The sequence below is a fragment of the Grampus griseus genome (genome assembly GCF_964374135.1).
Source record: "Grampus griseus genome assembly, chromosome: 1".
In the NCBI taxonomy this organism is placed as follows: domain Eukaryota; kingdom Metazoa; phylum Chordata; class Mammalia; order Artiodactyla; family Delphinidae; genus Grampus; species Grampus griseus.
In genome coordinates this window covers 87918098-87945042 of record NC_139017.1, presented here as the reverse complement: position 1 = coordinate 87945042, position 26945 = coordinate 87918098, and the positions used below count along the sequence as shown (strand labels likewise).

General features: G+C 36.2%; 1 protein-coding gene across 1 annotated transcript in view; it reads left to right on the top strand.

Moving 5' to 3' along the window:
- GPSM2 (G protein signaling modulator 2) overlaps positions 1 to 26945 on the top strand; it is a 62981-nt gene that overhangs the window by 17663 nt on the left and 18373 nt on the right. Inside the window, exons 3-10 of the mRNA XM_082679125.1 lie at positions 5055 to 5276; positions 5656 to 5791; positions 6149 to 6291; positions 6823 to 6946; positions 7062 to 7177; positions 9661 to 9816; positions 10937 to 11045; positions 11912 to 12041. Coding sequence (XP_082535251.1) covers positions 5055 to 5276; positions 5656 to 5791; positions 6149 to 6291; positions 6823 to 6946; positions 7062 to 7177; positions 9661 to 9816; positions 10937 to 11045; positions 11912 to 12041 — 1136 coding nt within the window. The remainder of the gene's footprint in view (positions 1 to 5054; positions 5277 to 5655; positions 5792 to 6148; positions 6292 to 6822; positions 6947 to 7061; positions 7178 to 9660; positions 9817 to 10936; positions 11046 to 11911; positions 12042 to 26945) is intronic.

Sequence of the window (26945 nt, the reverse complement as noted above, 5' to 3'; positions counted from 1 at the left end):
TCAAAATTTAAATTTAAATCAAGATGGTTTTGCACTTTCCCTTTTATAAAGTAAACTGGAATAATTAGATGTATGTGGTAAATTGGATGGATGAAAATTGTTTATGGGGGCTAGGACTGGTAATGGAAAAGATCCACGCCCAAGTAGAACACATAGAAGGTGGAGCTAAGGGCTGTAATGAGAGAGTGGACTGCCACAGAAGACAGCACAATGGAGAAGGTGCAGGGCACTCTTGCTTTGATCTTAAGTCCTGAATCCCATCATTTATTCTTAATTAGTATGTAAGCCCTTAGAAGGGAGAGTCAGATTTGGACAAAATCGGTTATTAAATTTTTTTAAATGTTGTAGCGTCAAGATTTTAATCCTCTTTTGCTTTCATTGATATACTGTAAACACAAGAAACCAAAAATAAGGAGGTAAAAAAACAAATCGCGTTGTAGAAGAAAAGTAAAAAATAATAAAATACAAAAATTAAAATAAATTGAAATGACGTGTTTGTGCAGAAGATGAGGAATTAAAGCTATAATGTTCAGTCTGTTAACAAAAATGAAAACATTTCAGTCAAGGATAGTAATATTGTCTTTATAGTTATTAGAAATGTACTTTTTTGATTATATAATTAAATAGGCCATTAGGAAGAATAAAAGAAACTTTGTATGTGGGATGTATTTTAATGGAGAGCTGTTTTCCTGGTTTGTCTTCTACTCTGGGTATGTTCTTTGTTTTCAACCCAACTGATAAACAAATGAAGTAATTCTATTCTCTCATAGAGACAGGATATGAAATTACTTTCTCTGTTACTATTTAATGATCTTTTAAAAAATTTATAAACCAACCTGCGTTGGCTGTTTTGCAATTAGGTATATTTGAGGTGTTGGAGATTTTGCCAGAATATTGACTTATTTTCCAATAAAATATACCACAGCCAAAATATATGTCAAAATAAACTCTAATAAGCTAGAGAGTTTTGAGCTTTATTTTGGGCATTCGTTACTGAAATGACTTTTCTAAGGTAGGTTCTCCTGTAGGGCAGTCTCACCTCATGCACTTTAAGGACAGCTGTGTAGCCAGCAGGGTTCCAGGTGGCTATCACTGTTTCCAGTGAGAATTATGTAAAGTACCTTTTTAAAAATTTGTAGCTCTTATGATACCATTCAGCCTTATAGCTAACTTTTGTTAGTGGCAACAGCATTTGGATTGATGGTTCCATTGTAATTTTGTATAAGTTTTAAGTCCAGAAGGTCAAATATTTGTGGTGAAGATATTTATTTGAAGAACATGCTTCTGTGTTTTATATGGCTGTACTGTTATTAACTTCCAGTTTTTACATATGAATAGTGCTGACAAAAAATTAATCAATAGTTAATCTTAGAAAGAAAGGGAAAATTTTATTTGCGCCAACCTGACTGAGGATTATAACCTGGGAGACAGTCTTTCAGAAAGTTTTAAGGACTGTTCTGTCTTAGAGAGGTTAATGCACAGTCATAAAAGTTTTTGAGACAAAGGGTTTTACATCAAAGTAACATGTTGACAGTTTACATAGTCCAGCAAGGTGAGTAGTGGATTATTGTGACCTTTACAGGATTGAGAAAGGAATGTTGTGTCTTTAATGAGTTACCTGCTGGCTCCAGGAGGAATTGCTTTTTTTTTTTTTTTTTTTTTTGGCAAGATGACATTCCTGTGTCTTCTAAGGGGATCTAGTTAATGTATAATGCAGGTGCACAATGCACACTAAAGGGGAGATGGTAATGGCTCAAATGGCAAAGAAAATTTTATGTTAATTTTTTTTGTCCTGCCTTAAAAATAATTTTGTTTCATCAATAGCCTTATCTCTGATTTCCTGGCCAGCAACCTAATCATCCTGAACTGATGGTTCTGGTGTGACTATTTCTCTACCTCTCCCTCGGTGAAATCATGTGCCATCATTAGTATTCCATTGTATGGTGGCATGTAATTTTTTTTAAACAATACTCTAGTGATGGGCATTTAAATTGTTGGTAGTTTTTTGCTGCTGTGACCATCCTTTTACATATATCCTTTTGAATTTTTGTACGTGTAGCTTTAAGATAAATTCCTAGCAGTGAAATTGCTCAATATATAATTTTTTTCCATAATTGGTATCATGCTTAAATTAAAATTTGTTAATAGAAAGAAAGCAATGTATTTTATATGTAAAAATATCTTTTCCAATTTTTTTCCCTATGATAATTCTTAGAAGTTCAGTGGTTTTAGTATTTAGACAAATAGAGGCAAGTAGTTCAGGTACTTTATCTAGCGAAAATAAAACCACATTTTTACATATTAATCTTTTGCCGACTCATTTCTCTTCACACATGCAATACACCAGTAACCTCATAAAACCTTAAACAAAAAAAATCTATTTTTTTAACTCTTTCATCTTCAAAAATACAGTTCCAAATGGCAGTTGTCACTTGTGAAAGACAAAAATAGGCTTTTTAAATTTGAAATGACCTATAAAGAAAAATAAATACAGCAGTTTAAGGTTTCCAGTAAACTGATTTATATTTCCACGTGCTTTAGCTCTCCCCCCACCCCCGCCCCCTAGTCTAATGTTGAAGCAAAATGTTAAAAAGAGGTTAACTTGCGTTACTTTACTTTGACCCATAAAGTGAGGGTGAAGTCACTAGTCTAACTGTGAACAAACAGTAGCCTTTGGCTAAATCACCTGAATTATTAGAAAAAGATACCTGGATGTAAAACTTAAAAAATACCTGTCAGAGATGACTACTTTCATCTGCTTATACTGAGCCAGAAGTCTGCTCTGAACCTTTGTTAATTGGCTCTATTAATCTTAGTCCAGACTTTTCATTTAGCTTCACCTGGTTCATTTTCCACTTTTACAATTCCATTTTAATTTATGACTCTAAGGAAACTTGAAGTTTTATAGACTAAAAGACAGCACCTGAAGAAACATATTAATTGATCTGCTACTAAAAATACAAAGTGTAATCATATTTGAATGAGTTTAGGGTGAGTGGTGGTTTAACTCATATTTCCTGTTAAAGCAGTGATACTCAACCTGCCCTGTACATTGGAATTACTTGGGGGCTTTTTTTTTTTTTTTGCGGTATGTGGGCCTCTCACTGCTGTGGCCTCTCCTGTTGCGGAGCACAGGCTCCAGACGCACAGGCTCAGCGGCCATGGTTCACGGGCCCAGCCTCTCCGCGGCATGTGGGATCTCCCCGGACTGGGGCACGAACCCGTGTCCCCTGCATCGGCAGGCGGACCCCCAACCACTGTGCCACCAGGGAAGCCCACTTGGGGGCTTTTAAACAATACTGGGGACAGACCTCACGCCCAAGGGAGTGGGACCCAGCATGGAGTTTTAAAAAATGCTCCATGTGAGCTCTGCTGCTGTGCAGCCAGGATCAAGAACCACCACTCTGGTAGAGTTGCTCAAAGCTAATTGTAGTAAGGAATAATTTAGCGCTGCTCCAAAAATTAAAATGCTTGATGAGCTAAATCAGAGTCTTCCAAAGGATGGTGTTATTCCACTGGTGGTACATAAGGTAATTTTACTCGCTTTTTTATTTTAATACTTCCATATTTGTCTCGAGGTGCATTAGAAAATGAATGTAAGTATCACATCAAACTCACAGTTTCATAGATACTGCTTTGGATGAAACTAGATTTTTTTTTTTTCACGGCATGTGCCAATTTAAAGGAATTTGCCAAATTTTAGAAACACATTTAAGTGAATGATTATGTAGTACATAGACATGGCAGAAATCATAAAAATGTTGAAGAAACACAATGGCAACTTTGGTGAAGGGCACCTACTAAAGGTTAGGATTAGAATCGGAAGTAATGGTGCTTTTTCGCCTAGATATATTTATAGTAACTTAATTTTTCTGGCTTTTAAAATTCAGTGACAAACTTTGAGAATTAGAATTTCTGCAGATCTTTAAATCATTGCTTCCTAACATAAAGTTTCTTAACACTTAGTTCTTTCATAGAAGTGTACCTTGTGCATCAAGATATTTTGCTCCTCTGCTTTTCTAAGGTATAGGTGATCCTGTGGTGATAAGACGGGGAAGGGGGTGGTGGTGTGTGTGCTCGTGCACGTGCATGGACACGAGTGTGAGATAGGGATGTGTGGTAGGAGGGGTTGATGGACAGGTTGAGTAGATCACCTGCATACCTGGATAGAGAAGAGTATTAGTTATAGGACTTCACCTCCCACAGGCACCCCTATTCTCCCCAGACTCTCAGAAAGTCTGTAAGTCTGCCACAGTTCAGAACAGTTTAGGAAAAACTACTAGGTTCTCTCATTGGTAAAGTAGGTTGCTCTGGGTGAGGCAAGTAAAATGAGCTCTGTCGATGAAAAAATTAATCAGTGGATCTAAGAAAGAAATGGAAAATTTTATTTAAGCCAAGTTGAAGATTATAACCCGGGAACACCTCTCAGAAAACTCCGAGAATTGTTCTACCTGTTTGAGTTATGTACGTTTTTGAGACAGAGGGCTGTACATTAGATGGCTTATTATTGACATTTTACACAATCCAGATTTACACGTACTAAGCAAGTAATGGGTCAACAAAGCAAGTAGTGGGTCATGGGGTCCTCGTGGCCCCTTAAAGATTAAGAAGGAAGGTTATCTCCTAAGGAGTTGTGACCCTTGATGAGATTAAGAAGGAATGTTGTCTCCTAAAGATGTCTGGTTAATGCAGATGTGCAATACACAATAAAGGGGAGGAAGGAGGCCAAATGGTCAAAGAAAAATTTTATGTTTAAATTTTTCTCATCTTGCCATAAAACACGAATTTTATTTCATCAGCTCCATATAGAGGTCTTTAGCTATCATATAAAAAAGACCTCTGTAGCTGAGAGACATTTGAATAGGCAAATAAGCTTTTGCTATAAATAATAGTTTCCTCTTTTATCAATAATGTATATATACTTCAATGATAGAGGCTGCTGTTGTAAGCAAGAGTAGCCACAGTCCACATTTAAATTATATTACTGGAAGTTAAAACACTGTGGTGCATTTGTAATGTAATCTTGTAAATGTCTGTCCTATATAATTTTATAGAATGGAAGCTTCTTGCCTAGAACTGGCGTTGGAAGGGGAGCGTCTGTGTAAATCAGGAGACTGCCGTGCTGGTGTGTCCTTCTTTGAAGCTGCAGTTCAAGTTGGAACTGAAGACCTAAAAACACTTAGTGCTATTTACAGCCAGCTGGGCAATGCTTATTTCTATTTGCATGATTATGCCAAAGCATTAGAATACCATCATCATGATTTAACTCTTGCAAGGTAATTAATTTAAGCTGAATTCTCCCTAGATTAACTGTCACTTGAAAACACATTTTCATTCAATTAAAAAAACTAACAATTCAGTACATTTAGTGAGTTCTGATTTAGCATTGAATTTTAAAACTAATCTTTAGGCTGAACACAGTTTAATTAAGTAAATGAATAGTAGTGAAATGATGCTAGAGTTTAATTAAATGAATGAAAACTAATTAAATTTAAATACAGAAATGTAAGTTTAAGATTTTTATTTAAAGAAGGTTTCAAGGCTAATGGGTCTTTCTTACCTTAAGCATGTCAACTGTTCTCTAGGGAAAACTGTATTCTGGCTGCTTTATATTTTAACACACCATTTGCTTTTTTTCTTTTTTTTTCACCCCAGGACTATTGGAGACCAATTGGGGGAAGCTAAAGCTAGTGGTAATCTGGGAAACACCTTAAAGGTTCTTGGGAATTTTGATGAAGCTGTAGTTTGTTGTCAGCGACACCTAGATATTTCCAGAGAGCTTAACGACAAGGTAATAAGGAAACATTAGATGGTAGGCCAAATGTTTTCATTGAAATTGCTTTGTGTTTTAATCCTATTTAATTATGCTGTAGTTTATCTAAAAGTTAATACCAAAAAAAAAAGTATTTGTAGAAAAATGGAAGAAAAAGAGAAACATAATGAAAAATTTTTAATAGATGAGAAAAAAGAAATAACGAGAGGTCCTTCTTTCATAGGTAGTCATGTGTTTGGTTCTGTATGGATGGCTAATGTAAACATTTCTTTCTCTTGACCGTAATGTCAAGGATCTCATGAATAAATACATGTGATAGCATTATAATACCTGGCCTCTTATTTCAAATTGTAAACTGCTGTTATCTTCATCTAGGTGGGAGAAGCAAGAGCACTTTACAATCTCGGAAATGTGTATCACGCCAAAGGGAAAACTTTTGGCTGCCCTGGTCCTCAGGACGTAGGAGAATTTCCAGAAGAAGTAAGAAGCGCTCTGCAGGCAGCCGTGGATTATTATGAGTGAGTAGCATCAGCAGTCATGTGGCCCACCCAAGCCAGTAGTAAGTTTTTCAGTTTGGCAAAGGTTTTAAAATCATAGACTAGTAAGTAAAATAAACCATCAAATCATTGCCAAAATGTTATAGTGTTGTATTAGAAGTAATCCCCTCCCTCCCCAGGAAAACTTTTATTTAAACTGCAGACCAGTGCCACTTAATGGCACAAACAAGAAGCATCAATAGTTAGTCTAAGTTATTTGGAGTAAACTTAGTCTTTTATCAGTAGAATTTCATAGAACTGTTTAGCTATAGGGGTTCTAAGTTTAACTCTGTCCTGGACTCTGGGCAGAAACCTACCTGAATGGTTGAGTAAAATGTTCCCAATTATTTCCTGTAATCACCCTCCAGCATAGCTATATCTTTTAAATGTGGCACATTATGGTTGTAAGCTTATTTAAATATTCTTTTCCTGATAAAGAGTTTAGATTTGTAAATAAAGTCAATAAATGTTTTTCTCAAACTCATTTTTTCACGACTTTTTATTATCACTTAGGGAAAACCTATCACTAGTGACTGCTTTGGGCGACCGAGCAGCCCAAGGACGTGCCTTTGGCAATCTTGGAAACACGCATTACCTCCTTGGCAACTTCAGGGATGCAGTTATAGCTCATGAGCAGGTATGATGCAAGGCTTTGGAGCCAGGTCGTTTTCTCCATCAGTGTTTTGAACAGTGATTAGATTATTCTTTAGTTTTATTATATAGTTACATCTAATTAAAATTTTCTGTTTCAGCGTCTCCTTATTGCAAAAGAATTTGGAGATAAAGCAGCTGAAAGAAGAGCATATAGCAACCTTGGAAATGCATATATATTTCTTGGTGAATTTGAAACAGCCTCTGAATACTATAGGTTAGTCTAATATTTCTGTAGATAAATGTAAAATGGGTAGTTATGCAATCCAAAGAATCATAGGCTTTGGGTTTAAAACTTTCTTGCTGCATACAAGCAGCAGAACCTTGGGCTTTCTAAGTCTCAGTCTTCTCATCTGTAATGGAAGATACCAATACTTGGCTTTTGGAATTGTTATGAGGATTGAATGAAAGAATATATTAAGCACTTATTTAGCACAGTACCTGGCACACGGTGCTCAATACATATCATTGTACCTAAGATTTAATAGCAGCAGTATGGCCCCTTTATATTTTTATTAGCTTTTACCTTTAAAACATTATTTTAAATGAGATTCTAAACATTTAAAATCCTTTAAACCTGTTTAGCATGTATGGTGTGTATAGTTATATGCTCCCACACCACCACCACCAGTTACGGCTTTGCAGAGAGGCCACAAGAAAGCTTGGTAACAAATAGATGCCCTAGTTTCCTCCAGTGATGACTGAATTTCCCGCCATCATCCTAGCATCTTATCGAGCAGTTATCCTCCCACCCTCTGCCCAGCTTTGATCCTTGCTGTAAGCTGAGGCCCCCGTTCACTTACTCGAGGAGTTAGTACTCCCAGCTTCTTCTGTGGCAGGGTCTCTTTAATCTATCTGTAGACTTGAAGCATACATGACAGCAATGTTTAAACTGCTTCATATTGCCTGCCCTGCGCTTTCTAGATTATTCAGAGTTTTCTCTAATTAGTGGGAACTGAAGGCCCATACAGACCTTAGGCAGAAGCCAGTTTGACTGAACCAAAGACACAGTCTTGATTGATTTATATTTTATTGTTGAAAAATCCATGAGAGAGTTCTGGAAAGTTCATCATCTAAAAAAAAAGGTAAAATTGCTTTAGGTCCATCTAAAAAACTAGAATGTCATCCCATCCTCCTTTAAACTTCAACTAATGGTTGATATTTGTTGGTTGACTAGTTATGACTAGTTAGATGTGAAATATCCTTCCAAATAAAGTACATCACTATACAAGGAGCATATGTTTTGATTTTAAATACAAAAGTTTCTTATATTTTAAATCCAAAACACATAGAAAAGTCTTAATAAATGATGTACTTATATTAAATACTGAAAAGTTCTGTAATAAAGTGGATGGTGGCTGTCTGACTAAAGAAGCATGAGTATAAAGTAATGAAATTTACCCCTGCCCCACACACCCACAAACAGGTAGAACTCAGAACTTTACACATATTCCAAAAATATTGATTAAAAATATTTTTGGAACTCTTCTTTGGAAGTGTTTTCAGGGCCATACAAGAAAACTCTCTTAACATTATAGATCCATAATAGAAAGGACAGAAAGCAGTAGTTTGGTAAACCTACTTTAGTAATTGAGTTTGGTTCCGGAAAGACTTCCAACCATTTACAAATTAGCTGTACTCTCAAAGAATAACAGCGTGCCAGAAAGGGTTGTGCCACAGGGCTGGAAGCAATTCCAAAAGTCTTCCAAAAGTGTTTGAGAGGGCAGGCAATGTTAGAACAAGCGGGTAGCCTCCCAAGGTAACAGCTTTAAAGGTATCATCATTAAACATATAATTTCAGGTTTGTTTGCTTAAAAAAAACTATCACATTATCATATAGTTATAAATGATATGAAGTATTTATACTGTTTGGCAGAAATTATAGGAAAGAGTCATTTAAATTACTGGATCCAAAAAGCATCTGTAGATTTAACACGGATGATAATAATAACAAAACATATTAACATTTATTAGCATCTATTGTGAGCAAGATGCTATTCTAAGCACGTTATATATACTAATTCATTTAATCCTCACAAACCCCTGTGAGGTGTTTTCCCCATTTTATGTAAAAGGAAATTAGTGAATAGAGAGGGTGAGTGACCTGCCCCAGTCACAGAGCTACTAACTGACAAAGTTGGGATTTGAACCCAGTCAGCCTAGCTCTAGGGTCCATGCTCTTAATTGCTACACTAGCTTCTCATTGATTTCACAAGGTAGAATTTGGTTAATATTTAAATGTAGCATTTAATATTTTTCATGAATCAGTGACTAATGGCCTATACATAACAATTTTAACTAAGTATTTTCAATTTTGACAAAATGTAAAGGCAACAGTATGATTGAAAAGAGAGGGTATGTGGACAAACTTAACTTTACGTTATTGCACTGCAACAGCGAAAGTGTTTTTTTAATGTTAAAAATACTGTGTTAATCTTCAGAGGCACTTGATCTCATGCATCTGTTCTTTTCTCTGGGGAATTAATAGGACTCCTACATTTATTCTAAAAGTCTGGATTTGCTTTTTGTGTTTCAAGGACATCTTTTCATTTTATCTAGAAGTAATAGAGAAAATATGGGATATTAGGATCTAAAACAGATTTACTTTAAAGGCAGGAGGAAAAGTGAGTTTTATTTTATGGTTATTGTAGCCAATATAGTTATAATAGCCATTATGTAAGAATTAATTTCTTTTTTCAGAAAGACACTACTATTGGCTCGACAGCTTAAAGACAGAGCTGTAGAAGCACAGTCTTGCTACAGTCTTGGAAACACACATACTTTACTTCAAGACTATGAAAAGGCCATTGACTATCATCTAAAGCACTTAGCAATTGCTCAAGAGCTGAATGATAGGTAAGTTATATACCTTTTTACTATAGTTATGATAAAATATAGATACATTGTTGAATCCCTAGAATATTTCCTTTAAATTTCTTTTTTGTTTCCTTTGTTTTCTTTTTAATTCCTTTTTAAGGTATTTCCTCTGTTTCAGTAACATCCTCTGTATGTTACTGTTTGAAGGGCTGGAGAGGATTAGAATGGTTTCATATAACCTTGAACCAAGATCAGTAAATAGGTCACAAACTCAATTGCCTGCAAAGGCCCTCCTGACTAGATCAGTGTGAAAATTGTAGTGAAATTAATAGGCCCAACAGTGTTAAGGGGACAGCTGCTATTCAATTCCAGCTAAGTGTTGCCTGGAAGGAATGAGGATCCAGAGCCGCCTCTTTTTTCAAGAGAAGCTGCGAGTCCTGAATTTCATATAAAATCTTCTGATTTTTAAATGTTGATGTTTAATTCTTCTTTTTTTTAAAAAACTGTATGAAGAAACAATATCTGTGCAGGACTTTAGTCTTTGATGTTTGCTTTAGTAGGATAGATTTTTATCTCAGTATGAAGAACTCTGTACAGTTATTCAAAATGAAGTATGCTACCTCAAGAGGTGAGTTCTCTCTTCCTCATGGTGTTCAAATACAGACTGAATGATTATAGACTGAATCCTGGTAAGGATGCCATGGAAAGAAAATGGGGTAGTTGAACTGCAAGACCTATCCCTGAGACTTTATTTATAATATACTGCATGTTTAAAAAGGATGTTTTCCATTTTAAAACTTGACTCTGAGTTCATTATTATGTGGTTTTTCTAATACAGTCGTCCCTTGATATCTGCAGGGGTTTGGTTCTAGGATCCCTATGGATACCAAAAGCCATGGAAGCTCAGGTCTCTTATGTAAAATGGTGTAGTACAGTTGGCTGTATCCGGGGGGTTTCTCAGATAACGGTTGAATCCATGGATGTGGAACCTGAAGCAGGCCAACTGTATGTCTCTAGTATTATGATAGTTTGTTCTTTATAAGAAAGACCAAATAAATCCAGAGCATTGTTTATGCCTTTAATTACTACTAGATAGATTTTATTCTTCACACAGACCTCCTTTCAGATAACTGCATGTTAGCTTTGAATTATTTTGTAGAATTGGTGAAGGAAGAGCATGTTGGAGCTTAGGAAATGCATACACAGCTCTAGGAAATCATGATCAAGCGATGCATTTTGCTGAAAAGCACTTGGAAATTTCAAGAGAGGTATGAAACTAAAAAATTGTTATCTGTGCTATTGCGATTCACAGATCTGCAGCCCTATTATTTCTCTAGAATGCTCCTATATGGCTGAGTAATAAATTTAATTATATATTGTTCTCTTGGCATAAGAACTGCACAGAGCATTTTGAGATACAGATCAGGGGTATGTTTGCACTGGCCTTGATGTAGGAAGACAGGAAGGAAGGGCTGAGCATGGAGGAATGGGAGAATTACTAACATGTGCCTCCACTGTCCCCCCATCTCTACGTGGAAAAGTAGCATGGTATGAAAGGAAGAACATGGCTCTTAGAATCAAGGACTGGTTCCTGTTACAGTTCTGCCATTTGCTGGCTATTTGAGCTTGGAAACTTTTCTGAGCATCATTTCTCTCATCTGTAAAATGAGAATAATAATAATATCTGCTTTGCAAATTGTTATACAGATTAGAGATAAAGTATATATAAAAGTACCTAGTATAATGTCTAGTGCTAGCTTAATAAACACTGTTACTATAGGATGGAAATACAGTATTCTAAGGAAATTGTATTCATGTGATGCCAAGTTAACGTGTCACAGAGTAACCTACTTTATTATTTAAGGTGATCATAGAGATTAAGAGCAATCTAATATTTAGAGAATTAAGGAATTGGCAGAATGTAATTATCTGTCCTCTTGTCATATTTTAGTCGCTTTTCTTCTTTAAAATACTATTAATGAAAAAACACATTTCATTCATAGTATTATAATTTTAAAATAACTATTTTCATCTCTCTAGTTTCTTCCAGTTTTAGGTTGACAACATTTTCAACTAATCTTCACCATTCTTTACTTTAAATACTACTCTAAAGTATAAATGCTTATGGTTGTAGGTTGGGGATAGAAGTGGTGAACTAACAGCACAACTCAATCTCTCAGATCTTCAAATGGTTCTTGGGCTGAGCTACAGCACAAACAATTCAATGATGTCTGAAAATATTGAAGTTGATAACAGTTTGCATGGTAAGTATTAGGTCTTCAAAACCCAATTTCTTTATCCTCAAGATTTACATTTAAGTTACTTATCTCATGTTTACCATATCCAGAGAGATATATAACATAGGAAGCTCAAATATTATACTTTTTTGCTTTACCACTGTCCCATTAATTTATCAGTATGGAATACAGTATTTTATAGCTTTTATCATGAACTTAGAAATGGTAAAGGTATAACTATTTTGTTTAAATATTTTTTAAATACATTTAAATTCTGTATCTCTAGGCTCACTCAAAAATTTATAAATGTGAAGATGTGAAAATTAAAACATTTTACTGTTTAACCTCTTTGTTTCAAATGTCTTTACGTATTTGATTTTTGTTTAGCTTTTATTCCCCCCGTTTCATTTCTAAGGGGGAATCTCTTAGGTTTTTTATTTTTTTAATTCAGAAAACCCAGAAATTTTCTTTAGGTGCTGATTTGGTTTTGACATTGCTATAAGAAAAAAATATGCTATAATGTCTCTGTTTCTAAGTGAAAAAAAAACACCTACTGTTGATTAAAAAAATAAAAAGGAACAAAAAGTAGAACCACATTTTTGGATACCATCTATATGTAACTCTATGTGAGATCCATTTTAAAGATCCAGACAAGGCTTAAAAAATTCTTAGTCTGAAAAAAATTACTGACACAGACAGATGTTTTGAACTTGAAAGTCAGTGAAAAATCTAGCTTTTATCTTCCCAATATCCTCCTTTAACCCATACAAAGAAAAGGAAGAGGAAAAAGAAATTAGTGGCTAGTCATCTAAGACTTTGAAAGAACATTTAATTGAAAAATGATATTGAAGTATGAACAGTATAGTAAACTGGACCATGTACTTTGTAATTGAATAATGGGCTAAAAGGTTTTCCTGTGTTTAATTTTCAAGTTGGTTAAGTTGTAATAGCTCTCATATTGTAACAAATTATCACTTGTCCTCATGGACCGCTCTAGCTATAGACCTATTCCTTTGTTTCCCTTTACAACAAAACTTGAAAATAACATCACTGTTCCTTGTCTTTACTTCCTCACCTCCCATTCTCTCTTCAAACCACTGGACTCTGGCTTTGGCCCCATGATGATACTAAAACCTTTTCAAGGTTACCAGAGAACTCCAATTTACCAAATACGTTGATCAGTTTTAGATGTCCGCATATTTGATTTCTCAGCAATATTTCCTGTAGCTGAACATTCCCTCCTCATAGTGCTTTGTTCGTTTGGCCTCCAGGATCACCCTCTTTCTGGCTTACCTCCACCTCACTGGCCACTCTGTCTTCATAACTCCCCTCTCTTCCTCATCTTTCCAATCCTTGACATTTGTAGTACCTGGGGTTCTGTTGCTGGACCTCTTCTCCCTTCCCTCTTCCCTCTCTCCTTCTCTATCTTCTGTCCATCCATATCCTTCCTCCTGATTTTATCCTTTTTCCTCTTATCCTACACTCTAGATCAGTGCTTCTAATAGAACTTTCTGTGAAGATGGAAATGTTCTGTATCTGTGCTGTCCAGTATAGTAGCCTCTAGCCATATGTGACTGTTGAGCACTTGAAATGTGGCCAATGCAAAAAGAAGTGAATTTTTAAATATTATTTAATTTTAATTAAAGTTTTAAAAGCCACATGTGGCTAGTGGCTACTATATCAGACAGCACAACTCTAGATGATCTCATTCAGTCGGTTGGCTTTTATATCATCTATATGCTGATGATTTTCAAATTGGTATTTCCAGTCATAATTTCTCTCTTGAGTTAGAGTTTCATATGTTTAACATTTCCACTTGAATATCTAATAGGCATCTAAAACTTAACACATCCAAAATGGATCAATTGTTTTTTTCTCCCCAAACACGTTCTTGCTTTAGTCTGCCGTCTCAGGAAATGGTACCATGATTCACACCAGTGTTCAGGCCAAAAACCTAAGGGCCATCCTTGTTCCCTTTCTCCCACCCACTCCTACATCCAACATATCAGAAACCCTACCTTCAAAATACATCCCTAATCTCTCTTACAATGTACACTGCAACAATCTTAGTACAAGCTGCCAACATCTCCCAGCAGAGCATTAGCCTTGCAACTGTTTCTTTTGTTTCCGCTGTTGATCCCTCACACTGACTTCCACAGGGCAGCCAGAGTGCTTTTTTAAAATATGAATCAAGTCATGTCATTTCTCTGCTCAGAACCCTCCAGTGACTTCCCATCATACCTGGAACCAAATCTTCAGTCCTCATCGTGGCTAAAAGGCCCTGTAATCCGGGCCCAGACTGCTTTATCATTTCCTCCCACACCCCCTGCTCACTTTGGCTCCATGAAGACAGGTATTTTTTGGTCTGTTAGGTTCATTGCTATATCCCTAGTGCCTGGAAAAATCTGCTGGCTAAAGGAACTGCAAGAAAACTTGTATAGGGACTTCTCTGGCAGTCCAGTGGTTAAGACTCCATGCTTCCACTGCAGGGGGGGCACGGGTTCAAGCCCTAGTCGGGGAATGAAAATCCCGCATGCCATGTGGTGCAGCCAAAAGAAACAAGAAAACTTGTATATTTCTGGTGTTGGCTCAGGGTGGAGGAAAGGAGTCTCCCATAAGAATCTGAATTCATAAGCCTGTCTACACACTGGTTTGGAATTTGATTTATTCTATCTGCACAGTATAAGAAAGCCCAATCCATTAAAGTGCTTTTGAAAGCACTTTAGAAATACTAAAGTAGAAATACTCCTAGGGACTTAGCAGAAGTAAGATCAAATGTTTTCTGGAGGTAAGCAAGCCATCCTTTATCCAGGCCTATAAAGACTCACAACAACAACAATAACAAAATTACCAAATACCTAAAGAAACAAGCCAAAAGGAGTAAGAAAACAAACAAAAGCAAAATCAGGTCACCAAGATCTTCAGGGTATAAAATGACTATGATTAAATGTTTACAGGAATAACAGAATTGAAACAAAGGAATAACAAAAATGATCATGCAGATTTGAAAAAAATAATAATAGCTAACAATTATTGAGTGCTTACTATGTGCGCAGGCAGTGCTTTGCCTGTTTTAACTGATTTAATCCTAACAACTCTAGGAGGCAGGAGAGGTTAAGTAAATTTCCTGGGGTTACCTTTTTAAGTGGTAGAGATGGGAGTTCAACCTAGTCAGTCTGGCTTCAGAGTCCGTCTTAGCTGATACTTCTAGCTTAATGTGATTTTAACGTACCTCTCAGTAATTGATAGGTAAAAATCAGGAGTCAGATATCAGTAATAATATAGAGGATTTGACCACAATTAATGGGCTTGATGTGTTTTCAAATTGTGTGTTTGACCCATTTAATGAGTTATAAAATCAATCTCAGGTGTTGCAACTAACATTAAATACATACACACCCACATACATACATGTTAATGCGGTTATCATACATAATAAGGGCAAGTACTGTTGTGTGGAGATTTTGTTCTACATTTAAGTGTATTCAGGGTTGCAATGCAAATGTTTTTTTTTGGCAGTACGCGGGCCTCTCACTGTTGTGGCCTCTCCCGTTGCATAGCACAGGCTCCAGACGCGCAGGCTCAGCGGCCATGGCTCACGGGCCCAGCCGCTCCGCGACATGTGGGATCCTCCCGGACCGGGGCACGAACCCGCGTCCCCTGCATTGGCAGGCGGACTCTCAACCACTGCGCCACCAGGGGAGCCCACAAATGTATTTTTTAAAGTTATAGTGGATCTACATTATTATGTTAGTTTCAGGTGTACAACATAGTGATTCAAAATTTTTATAGATTATATTCCATTTAAAGTTATTATAAAACATTGGCTATATTCCCTGTGTTGTACAGTATATCCTTGCATGTTATTCGTTTTATACATTGTAGTTTGTACCTCTTAATACCCTACTCCTATCTTGCCCCTCTCCTTTTCTCTTTCCCCACTGATAACCATTAGTTTCTTGCCTGTATCTGTGAGTCTGTTTCTGTTTTCTCATATTTATTCGTTTTATTTTTTTAGATTCCAAATGTATTTCTTAATGTGAGTCACAGTTAAAAATATGGGTCACACTGATTTAATGGACATACAGAATACTGTGTCAAGCAACTAATCAGTTCACATTCTTTTAAAACATTCATGAAACAGGTCCAAAAATTTGACGACATGCCAAACCAACAAATTTGAAGGAATCTGTATCACATAGATTTCATGCCCTGAGCACAGTGCAGTTCAGTTAGAAATTAACAAGAAGATAATGTATAAAACATATTCATTGGAAAATACACACTTCTAAGTAACTTATGGTATGATTTAAGAAGAAATCATAAATAAAATTAGAAAATGACTTAGGACTGAATTATGATTTATGTGATACAACTTACATTAGTTCTTAGAGCAAAATTTATATTGTATCATATTTTAAAAGGAAAGAGACTCAGTGACCTAAGTATCCAGCTTTTAAAAAGTTAAAAACAAAACAAAAAACAAAAAACTCAAAAGAAAGTAGAAGGCAAGAAATAATAGCAGAAATTAATGAATTTAAAATGAAAATTCAATAGAGAAAATTTTTAAAAACCCAAATTTGGTTCTTTAAAAAGACTAACAAATCTACAGCAAGATTATTTGAGGAAAAAAAAAGAAAGAGAAAAGGGGATATAATGTAGATGCAGCAGACATTAAAAAGATGAGATTATCCTGAATAATTTTATTTGAAAACCTAAGAGAAATGGACAATTTCTAGAAAAGCAGCTTACCAAAATTGAATCTAGAAAAATCTAATGGTAGAATGTAATGTGAATGGATGGCATCTCTAATGCCTAGAACCATAGGGAAATTTGATGAGTCATTTAAAATCTTTCCACTGAGAAAATACCTGGCCAAGGTGATTTTACAAGTGTGATCTACCAAACGTTTAAGAAACTTGATTCCAACCTTCCATAAAATTTTATAGGTAACTAGAAAAGTGGGAACACTTTATCAGTCTTTCTGAGACTAGTATATCCTTGATATCCAAACTAGACAAGAACAGTATGTACAAGAAAGGAAAATTACAGGCAAATCTTTACTTATGAACATAGATGTAAAAATTTTAAACAAAATATTTGCAAACCAAACCCACAGTGTATTTAAAACAAATAAATAGGAATTCAAGTGGACTGAATATCAGGAAATCAATTAATATAATATACCAGTAAACATAGTAAAGGAGAAAATAGCTCAAATATCCAAATATATCATAATTCTATTAAATGTAAACATTCCATTTAAAGGACCAGGAGTATCAGATTGGTAAAAGAATAAAATCCCACTAAGCCTGAAAGTAAAAGGATTGAAAAAACATACCATGGAAAAACTGATCAAGAGAAAGCTGGTACAGCTGTACTAATATCAGATAAAATGTACTTTAAGTCAAAAGACTTTGTTAGAAATGAAGACAGTCACTTCACAATGGTTAAGAATTCAATTCACCAGGAAGATAAAAGCCTTAAATTTGTATGTATCTAGCAAGCCTAATAACAAAGCTTCAGTGTACATAAAGCAAAACTGACTAAACTAAAAGGAGAAATGGGAAAATCCAGAACCATAAGGGGAAATCTAAACACATTTCTCTCAGGAATTGCGCCTATCAGAAAACTAAATATTTTAAAGGATGTCAGTTCTTCCCAAATTGATATAAATTCAGTGTGCTGCCAAGCAAATAATGGCAGTTTTTTTGTGGAATTTGACCAGGTCATTCATGAATGTATATGAAAGAAAAAAGGGCTAAGAACTCAAAGCCAAAACATTCCTGATGAAAAACAAGAGATGAGAAGTGCTTTCTCTACAGATATAAAGATTATAAAGCTACAGTAATGAAGACAGTGTGTTACTGGCATAGAGACAAATAGACCAATGGAATGGAATATAGAGTCTATATTTATAATCCTTGCATATATGGAAATTAATAGCACACAAAAATAAATTCTTGATGGATCAAGGATTTAAGTATGGAAGACAGATTTAGAGCAATAATTATGATCAGCCAGCTAACACTTGCTGAATGCTTACTACTTACCAGGCATTATACGGACCCCTTTACAGATGATGGTGCATTTATCATCACACAGTGATCTATGAGGTAGGTATAGTTGTCCTATACAAATGAGAAAATCACAGAGAGGTAGTTGCCCAAGGTCATATCACAATGAGTGATTGGTCTGTTCAATCAGTATGCTGTACTACCTCTGAAAATAAAGGAGAATATCTTCATGATATCAGAGAGGGAAAGGATTTCTCAAAACACAAAAACAAACAAAAAACCCCACAAAAACAAAACCATTACGAAAAAGATTGACACTGAAATTAAGAACTTCATTTCATTAAAAGAAACTGTAAAGTGATAAAACACAAACTGAAAGGACATTTGCCACACAGATGATTAAAAAAGGATTTGTATCCTCAATTTATAAGAACTCCTATGAATTAAAAACAAGACAAATAACCTAACTAAAAGATAGGCAAAAGTGATGAACAGAAGAAACACAAATAGCCCATAAATATGTGAAAAGGTATTTAACTAATCAGGGAAAACCATAGTGAGGTAATATTGGTGGATGAGGTGGATGAAAATTAAAAGGCCTGATGACACCAGTATTGAAACAATACAGGTAATAGAAACTTTTATGCAGTGTTGATAGGAGTAGAAATTGGTGTATTCAAAAGAGTAGTCTGGCAATATTCTGGTAGAGTTGAAGATGTACCAACCATATGATCTAGCAGTTCCACTCCCAGTTACACTCATCTGTTATCCAGACTGGAACAAAGCCTTGCTCATGTACACGAGGAGATATTTCCAAGAATTTCTGTAGTAATATTGCTTATAATGACAAATGATTGGAAGCAACCTAAATAGCTGTCACCAATAGAAAGGGTATATGCTTTCCTTGTCCTAAAATCGCAATGAAAATTAAACTACTCATACCAACTTGGATGAATCTCACAAACATGAGATTGCTCATAGAAAGCAAGTTAGAGAACATACACAGTATGTAATGTTATATAATAAGCTCCATTGCTTAGAGATATATACATATGTAATGAAAATATAAAAACTTAGGGAGGAAGAGGGAAGTTATAGGGGGAATTACAAAAGGGGGAGTTAATGTGTCAGTTGTGGTTTCTTTTTCTTTTTTTTTTTTTTTTGCTTCTCAAAGTTCTGTTTTACAAAGTAAGCAGCACATGATACACAATTTGACGAAATAATTTTCGGAGTTGGAAAAGTTACAGATTTTTGTGACAAGAAAACCCAGGGTAGGAACTACTTATGGAAAGAAGGCAATTTGTTGAGAAACTACGTTCCCTTACCCCACCCCCGTCAAGTAAAAATCTCAAAGAAAGGGACTGAAAGAGTAGCAACTGGAGAGGTTTACAGATTCACTTTGTACAAAATGAATGACTTTAGATTTCATTACTTTCTAGTGCATCCAGTTTCTTTAAGAAAATTTTTTCTCTTTATGTGAAATAGCTAAGAATAAATGAAGTAAAAGGCTTGTTACAGATGATGACTCTTCACAAAAATTTATAGTCATAGTACAAATTACCTTCTCAGTGACTATGTTTTCCAGTTAAACTCTGAGAGCACTGCAACCAGCCTCATTATTTTGTGAGCTTATTGTTTTAGAAGATGTATTTATTTCATTCTTTATCTTCAAGAGTTTCTTATCAGGGAAGAAAATTCTTGACATCATAAACAGTAACAACCACATTATGTGAGTATTTGTTTTCTGATGGTATGTATTCAAAAGTAATTTAATATTTTTAATCTATTTCCTACAACACTATTCCCAGAATAAAACTGTCTGAGTAGAATAACGTGTGGGAACCAGTTCCCACTATCACCATGCCTCAAAGAAGATAATTAGAGCACTTCCTGTTTAAAATGTAGCTTATGAAGTGGAGCAACAATCTTTTTTTTTTTAACATCTTTATTGGAGTATAATTGCTTTACATTGGTGTGTTAGTTTCTGCTATATAACAGAGTGAATTAGCTATACATATACATACATCCCCATATCTCCTCCCTCTTGCATCTCCCTCCCACCCTCCCTATCCCACCCTTCTAGGTGGACACAAAGCCCCTAGCTGATCTCCCTGTGCTATGCGACTGCTTCCCACTAGGTATCTACTTTACATTTGGAAGTGTATATATGTCCATGCCACTCTCTCACTTTGTCCCAGCTTACCCTTCCCCATCCCCGTGTCCTCAAGTCCATTCTCTACGTCTGCGTCTTTATTCCTGTCTGCCCCTAGGTTGTTCTTCAGAACCTTTTTTTTTTTTAGATTCCACATATATGTGTTAGCATATGGTATTTGTTTTTCTCTTTCTGACTTACTTCACTCTATATGACAGACTCTAGGTCCATTGACCTCACTACAAATAACTCAATTTCATTTCTTTTTATGGCTGAGTAGTATTCCTTTGTATATATGTGCAACATCTTCTTTATCCATTCATCTGTCGATGGACACTTAGTTGCTTCCATGTCCTGGCTATTGTAAATAGAGCTGCAATGAGCATTTTGGTACATGACTCTTTTTGAATTATGGTTTTCTCAGGGTATATGCCCAGTAGTGGGATTGCTGGGTTGTATGGTAGTTCTATTTGTAGTTTTTTAAGGAACCTCCATACTGTTCTCCATAGTGGCAGTAACAATTTACATTCCCACCAACAGTGCAGGAGGGTTCCCTTTTCTCCACACCCTCTCCAGCATTTATTGTTTGTAGATATTTTTATGATGGCCATTCTGACCAGTGTGAGGTGACATCTCATTGCAGTTTTTTTGTTTGTTTGTTTGTTTAATTTAATTTCATTTAATTTTTTTGCGGTACGCGGGCCTCTCCCTGTTGTGGCCTCCCGCTATTGTGGCCTCTCGCGTTGCGGAGCACAGGCTCCGGGCATGCAGGCCCAGCGGCCATGGCCCACGGGCCCACGGGCCCAGCCGCTCCGCGGCATGTGGGATCTTCCCAGACCGGGGCACGAACCCGTGTCCCCTGCATCGGCAGGCGGACTCTCAATCACTGCGCCACCAGGGAAGCCCTGTTTTTTTTTTTTTTCATTGCAGTTTTGATTTGCATTTCTCTAATGATTAGGGATGTTGAGCATGCTTTCATGTGTTTGTTAGCAATCTGTATATCTTCTTTGGAGAAATGTCTATTTAGGTCTTCTGCCCATTTTTGGATTGGGTTGTTTGTTTTCTTGATACTGAGCTGCATAAGCTACTTGTATATTTTGGAGATTAATCCTTTGTCAGTTGCTTTGTTTGCAAATATTTTCTCCCATTCTGAGGGTTGTCCTTTTGTCTTGCTTATGGTTTCCTTTGCTGTGCAAAAGCTTTTAAGTTTCATTAGGTCCCATTTGTTTGTTTTTGTTTTTCCATTTCTCTAGGAAGTGGGTCAAAAAGGATCTTGCTGTGATTTATGTCATGGAGTATTCTGCCTATGTTTTCCTCTAAGAGTTTTATAGTGTCTGGCCTTACATTTAGGTCTTTCATCCATTTTGAGTTTATTTTTGTGTATGGTGTTAGGGAGTGTTCTAATTTCATTCTTTTACATGTACCTGTCCAGTTTTCCCAGCACCACTTATTGAAGAGGCTGTCTTTTCTCCATTGTATATTCTTGTCTCCTTTATCAAAGATAAGGTGACCATATGTGTGTGGGTTTATCTCTGGGCTTTCTATCCTGTTCCATTGATCTATATTTCTGTTTTTGTGGCAGTACCATACTGTCTTGATTACTGTAGCTTTGTAGTATAGTCTGAAGCCAGAGAGCCTGTTTCCAGCTCCATTTTTCTTTCTCAATATTGCTTTGGCTATTCGGGGTCTTTTGTGTTTCCATACAAATTGTGACATTTTTTGTTCTAGTTCTGTGAAAAATGCCATTGGTAGTTTGATAGGGATTGCATTGAATCTGTAGATTGATTTGGGTAGTATAGTCATTTTCACAGTGTTGATTCTTCCAATCAAAGGACATGGTATATCTCAACATCTGTTTGTATCATCGTTAATTTCTTTCATCAGTGTCTTATAGTTTTCTGCATACAGGTCTGTTGTCTCCTTAGGTAGGTTTATTCCTAGGTATGTTATTCTTTTTGTTTCAATATAAGTAAATGGGAGTGTTTCCTTAATTTCTCTTTCAGATTTTTCATCTTTAATGTATAGGAATGCAAGAGATTTCTGTGCATTAATTTTGTATCCTGCTACTTTACCAAATTCATCGATTAGCTCTAGTAATTTTCTGGTAGCATCTTTAGGATTCTGTATGTATAGTATCATGTCATCTGCAAACAGTGACAGTTTTACTTCTTATTCTCCGATTTGGATTCCTTTTATTTCTTTTTCTTCTCTGATTGCTGTGGCTAAAACTTCCAAAACTATGTTGAATAATAGTGGTGAGAGTGGGCAACCTTTTCTTGTTCCTGATCTTAGTGGAAATGGTTTCAGTTTTTCACCATTAAGAACAATATTGGCTGTGTGTTTGTCATATATGGCCTTTATTATGTTGAGGTGAGTTCCCTTTATGCCTACTTTCTGGAGGGTTTTTATCATATATGGATGTTGAATTTTATCAAAAGCTTTTTCTGCATCTATTGAGATGATCATATGGTTTTTCTCCTTCAGTTTGTTAATATGGTGTATCACTTTGATTGATTTGCATATACTGAAGAATCCTTGCATTCCTGGGATAAACCCCACTTGATCATGGTGTATAATCCTTTTAATGTGCTGTTGGATTCTGTTTGCTAGTATTTTGTTGAGGATTTTTGGGTGGCATTGTAGAATGAGTTTGGGAGTGTTCCTCCCTCTGCTATATTTTGGAAGAGTTTGAGAAGGATAGGTGTTAGCTCTTCTCTAAATGTTTGATAGAATTCACCTGTGAAGCCATCTGGTCCTGGGCTTTTGTTTGTTGGAAGAGTTTTAATCACTGTTTCAATTTCAGTGCTTGTGATTGGTCTGTTTATATGTTCTGTTTCTTCCTGGTTCAGTCTCGGAAGGTTGTGCTTTTCTAAGAATTTGTCCATTTCTTCCAGGTTGTCCATTTTATTGGCACGTCGTTGCTTGTAGTAATCTCTCATGATCCTTTGTATTTCTGCGGTGTCAGTTGTTACTTCTTTTTCATTTCTAATTCTATTGATTTGAGTCTTCTCCCTTTATTTCTTGATGAGTCTGGCTAATGGCTTATCAATTGTGTTTATCTTCTCAAAGTGCCAGCTTTTAGTTTTGTTGATATTTGCTATTGTTTGCTTAATTTCTTTTTCATTTATTTCTGATCTGATCTTTATGATTTCTTTCCTTCTGCTAACTTTGTGGTTATTTTCTTCTTCTTTCTCTAACTGCTTTAGCTGTAAGGTTAGGTTTTTTATTTGAGATGTTTCTTATTTCTTGAGTAGGATTGTATTGCTATAAACTTCCCTGTTAGAACTGCTTTTGCTGTATCCCATATGTTTTGGGTCATTGAATTTCATTGTCATTTGTTTCTAGATATTTTTGATTTCTTCAGTGATCTCTTGGTTATGTAGTAACATGTTGTTTAGCCTTCTTGTGTTTGTATTTTTTTTTTACAGATTTTTTCCTGTAATTGATATCTAGTCTCATAGCATTGTGGTCAGAAAATATACTTGATATGATGTCAATTTTCTTAAATTTACCAAGGCTTGATTTGTGACCCAAGATGTGATCTATCCTGGAGAATGTTCCATGAGCACTTGAGAAGAAAGTGTAATCTGTTTTTGGATGGAATGTCCTATAAATATCAATTAAGTCCATCTTGTTTAATGTATCACTTAAAGCTTGTATTTCCTTATTTATTTTCATTTTGGACAATCTGTCTGTTGGTGAAAGTGAGGTGTTAAAGTCCCCTACTATGATTTTGTTACTGTCGATTTCCCCTTTAATGGCTGTTAGCATTTGCCTTATGTATTCAGGTGCTCGTATATTGGGTGCATAAATATTTACAACTGTTATATCTTCTTCTTGGATTGATTCGTTGATCATTATGTAGTGTCCTTCTTTGTCTCTTGTAATAGTCTTTATTTTAAAGTCTATTTTGTCTGACGTGAGAATTGCTACTCCAGCTTTCTTTTGATTTCCATTTGCATGGAATATCTTTTTCCATCCCCTCGCTTTCAGTCTGTATGTGTCCCTAGGTCTGAAGTGGGTCTCTTGTAGACAGCATATGTTCAGGTCTTGTTTTTGTATCCATTCAGCCAGTCTATGTCTTTTGGTTGGAGCATTTAATCCATTTACATTTAAGGTAGTTATCGATATGTATGTTCCTATTATCATTTTCTTAACTGTTTTGGGTTTTTAATTGTAAGTCTTTTCCTTCTCTTGTGTTTCCTGCCTAGAGAAGTTCCTTTAGCATTTGTTGTAGAGCTGGTTTGGTGGTGCTGAATTCTCTTAGCTTTTGCTTGTCTGTAAAGGTTTTAATTTCTCCGTCAAATCTGAATGAGATCCTTGCTGGGTAGAGTAATCTTGGTTGTAGGTTTTTCCCTTTCGTCACTTTAAATATGTCCCGACACTCCCTTCTGGCTTGCAGAATTTCTGCTGAAAGATCAGCTGTTAACCTTATGGGGATTCCCTTGTATGTTAATTGTTGCTTTTCCCTTGCTGCTTTTAATATTTTTTCTTTGTATTTAATTTTTGATAGTTTGATTAATATGTGTCTTGGCGTGTTTCTCCTTGGATTTATCCTGTGTGGGACTGTCTGCACTTCCTGGACTTGATTGACTATTTCCTTTCTCATGTTAGGGAAATTTTCAACTATAATTTCTTCAAATATTTTCTCAGTCTGTTTTTTTCTATTCTTCTTCTGGGACCCCTATAATTCGAATGTTGGTGTGTTTAATGTTGTCCCAGAGGTCTCTGAGATTGTCCTCAATTCTTTTCATTCTTTTTTCTTTATTCTGCTCTGTGGTAGTTATTTCCACTATTTTATCTTCCAGGTCACTTATCCATTCATCTGCCTCAGTTATTCTGCTTTTGATTCCTTCTAGAGAATTTTTAATTTCATTTATTGTGTTGTCCGTCATTGTTTGTTTGCTCTTTAGTTCTTCTAGGTCCTTGTTAAACATTTCTGGTGTTTTCTCCATTCTATTTTTAAGATTTTGGATCATCTTTACTATCATTAGTCTGAATTCTTTTTCAGGTAGACTGCCTAATTCCTCTTCATTTGTTTGGTCTGGTGTGTTTTTGCCTTGCTCCTTCCTCTGCTGTGTATTTCTCTATTCTCATTTTGCTTAACTTACTGTGTTTGGGGTCTCCATTTCACAGGCTGCAGGTTCATAGTTCCCATTGTTTTTGGTGTCTGCTCCCAGTGGGTAAGGTTGGTTCAGTGGGTTGTGTAGGCTTCCTGGTGGAGGGGACTGGTGCCTGTGTTCTGGTGGATGAGGCAGAATCTTTTCTTTCAGTTGGGCAGGGCTGCGTCTGGTGGTGTGTTTTGGGGTGTCTGTGACCTTATTATGATATTAGGCAGCCTCTCTGCTAATGGGTGGGGTTGTGTTCCCGTCTTGCTAGTTGTTTGGCATAGGGTGTCCAGCACTGTAGCTTGCTGGTCGTTGCGTGGAGCTGGGTCTTAGTGTTGAGATGGAGATCTGTGGGCGAGCTTTCACTGTTTGATATTACTTGGGGCTGGGAGGTCTCTGGTGGTCCAGTGTCCTGAACTCGGCTCTCCCACCTCAGAGGCACAGGCCTGACACCTGGCCGGAGCACCAAGACCCTGTCAGCCACGTGGCTCTGATGAAAAGGGAGAAAAAGAAAGAAAGAAAGAGAGAGGGAGGGAGGGAGAGAGAGAGAGAGAGAGAAAGAAAAAGAGAGAAAGAAAGAGAGAGAGAGAAAAGAAAAAGAAAGAGAGAAAGAGAGAAAGAAAAGAAAAAGACAGAAAGAAAGAGAGAAGAGAGAAAGAAAAGAAAAAGAAAGAAGAGAGAGAGAAAGAAAAGAAAAAGAAAGAGAAAGAAAAGAAAAAGAAAGAAAGAGAGAGAAAGAAAGAAAGAAAGAAAAGAAAAAGAAAGAAAAAATACAATAAAATAAAATAGAAAAAATTTATTAAAAATAAAAAAGTAATTTAAAGAGAAATAAAGAAGAGAGCAACCAAACCAAAAACCGAATCCACCAATGACAACAAGCCCTAAAAACTATAACTATACTAAAAAACAAAACAAAATGGACAGTCAGAACCCTAGGACAAATGGCAAAAGCAAAGCTGTACAGACAAAATCACAGAAAGCAGCATACACATACACACTCACAAAAAGAGGAAAAGGGAAAAAAAAGTACATATACATATATATAAAATAAACAAAGGAAGAGAGCAACCAAATCAATAAACTGCAAATGATAATAAACTCTAAATACTAAACTAAGATAAACATAAAACCAGAAACAAATTAGATACAGAAAGCAAACCCCAAGTCTACAGTTGCTCCCAAAGTCTACCACCTCAATTTTGGGATGATTTGTTGTCTATTCAGGTATTCCACAAGTTGACTGAGAGTACATCAAGTTGATATTGAAGATTTAATCCACTGCTCCTGAGGCTGCTGGGAGAGATTTCCCTTTCTCTTCTTTGTTCGCACAGCTCCCAGGGTTCAGCTTTGGATTTGGACCGGCCTTTGCCTGTAGGTCGCCTGAGGGCGTCTGTTCTTTGTTCAGACAGGATGGGATTAAAGGAGCAGCTGATTCGGGGGCTCTGGCTCACTCAGGCTTGGGGGAGGGCGGGATACGGATGCAGGGCGAGCCTGCGGCGGCAGAGGCCAGCGTGATGGTGCAACAACCTGAGGTATCCCGAGTGTTCTCCTGGGGAAGTTGTCACTGGATCACGGGACCCTGTCAGTGGCGGGCTGCACAGGGTCCCAAGAGGGGAGGTGTGGATAGTGACCTGTGCTTGCACACAGGCTTCTT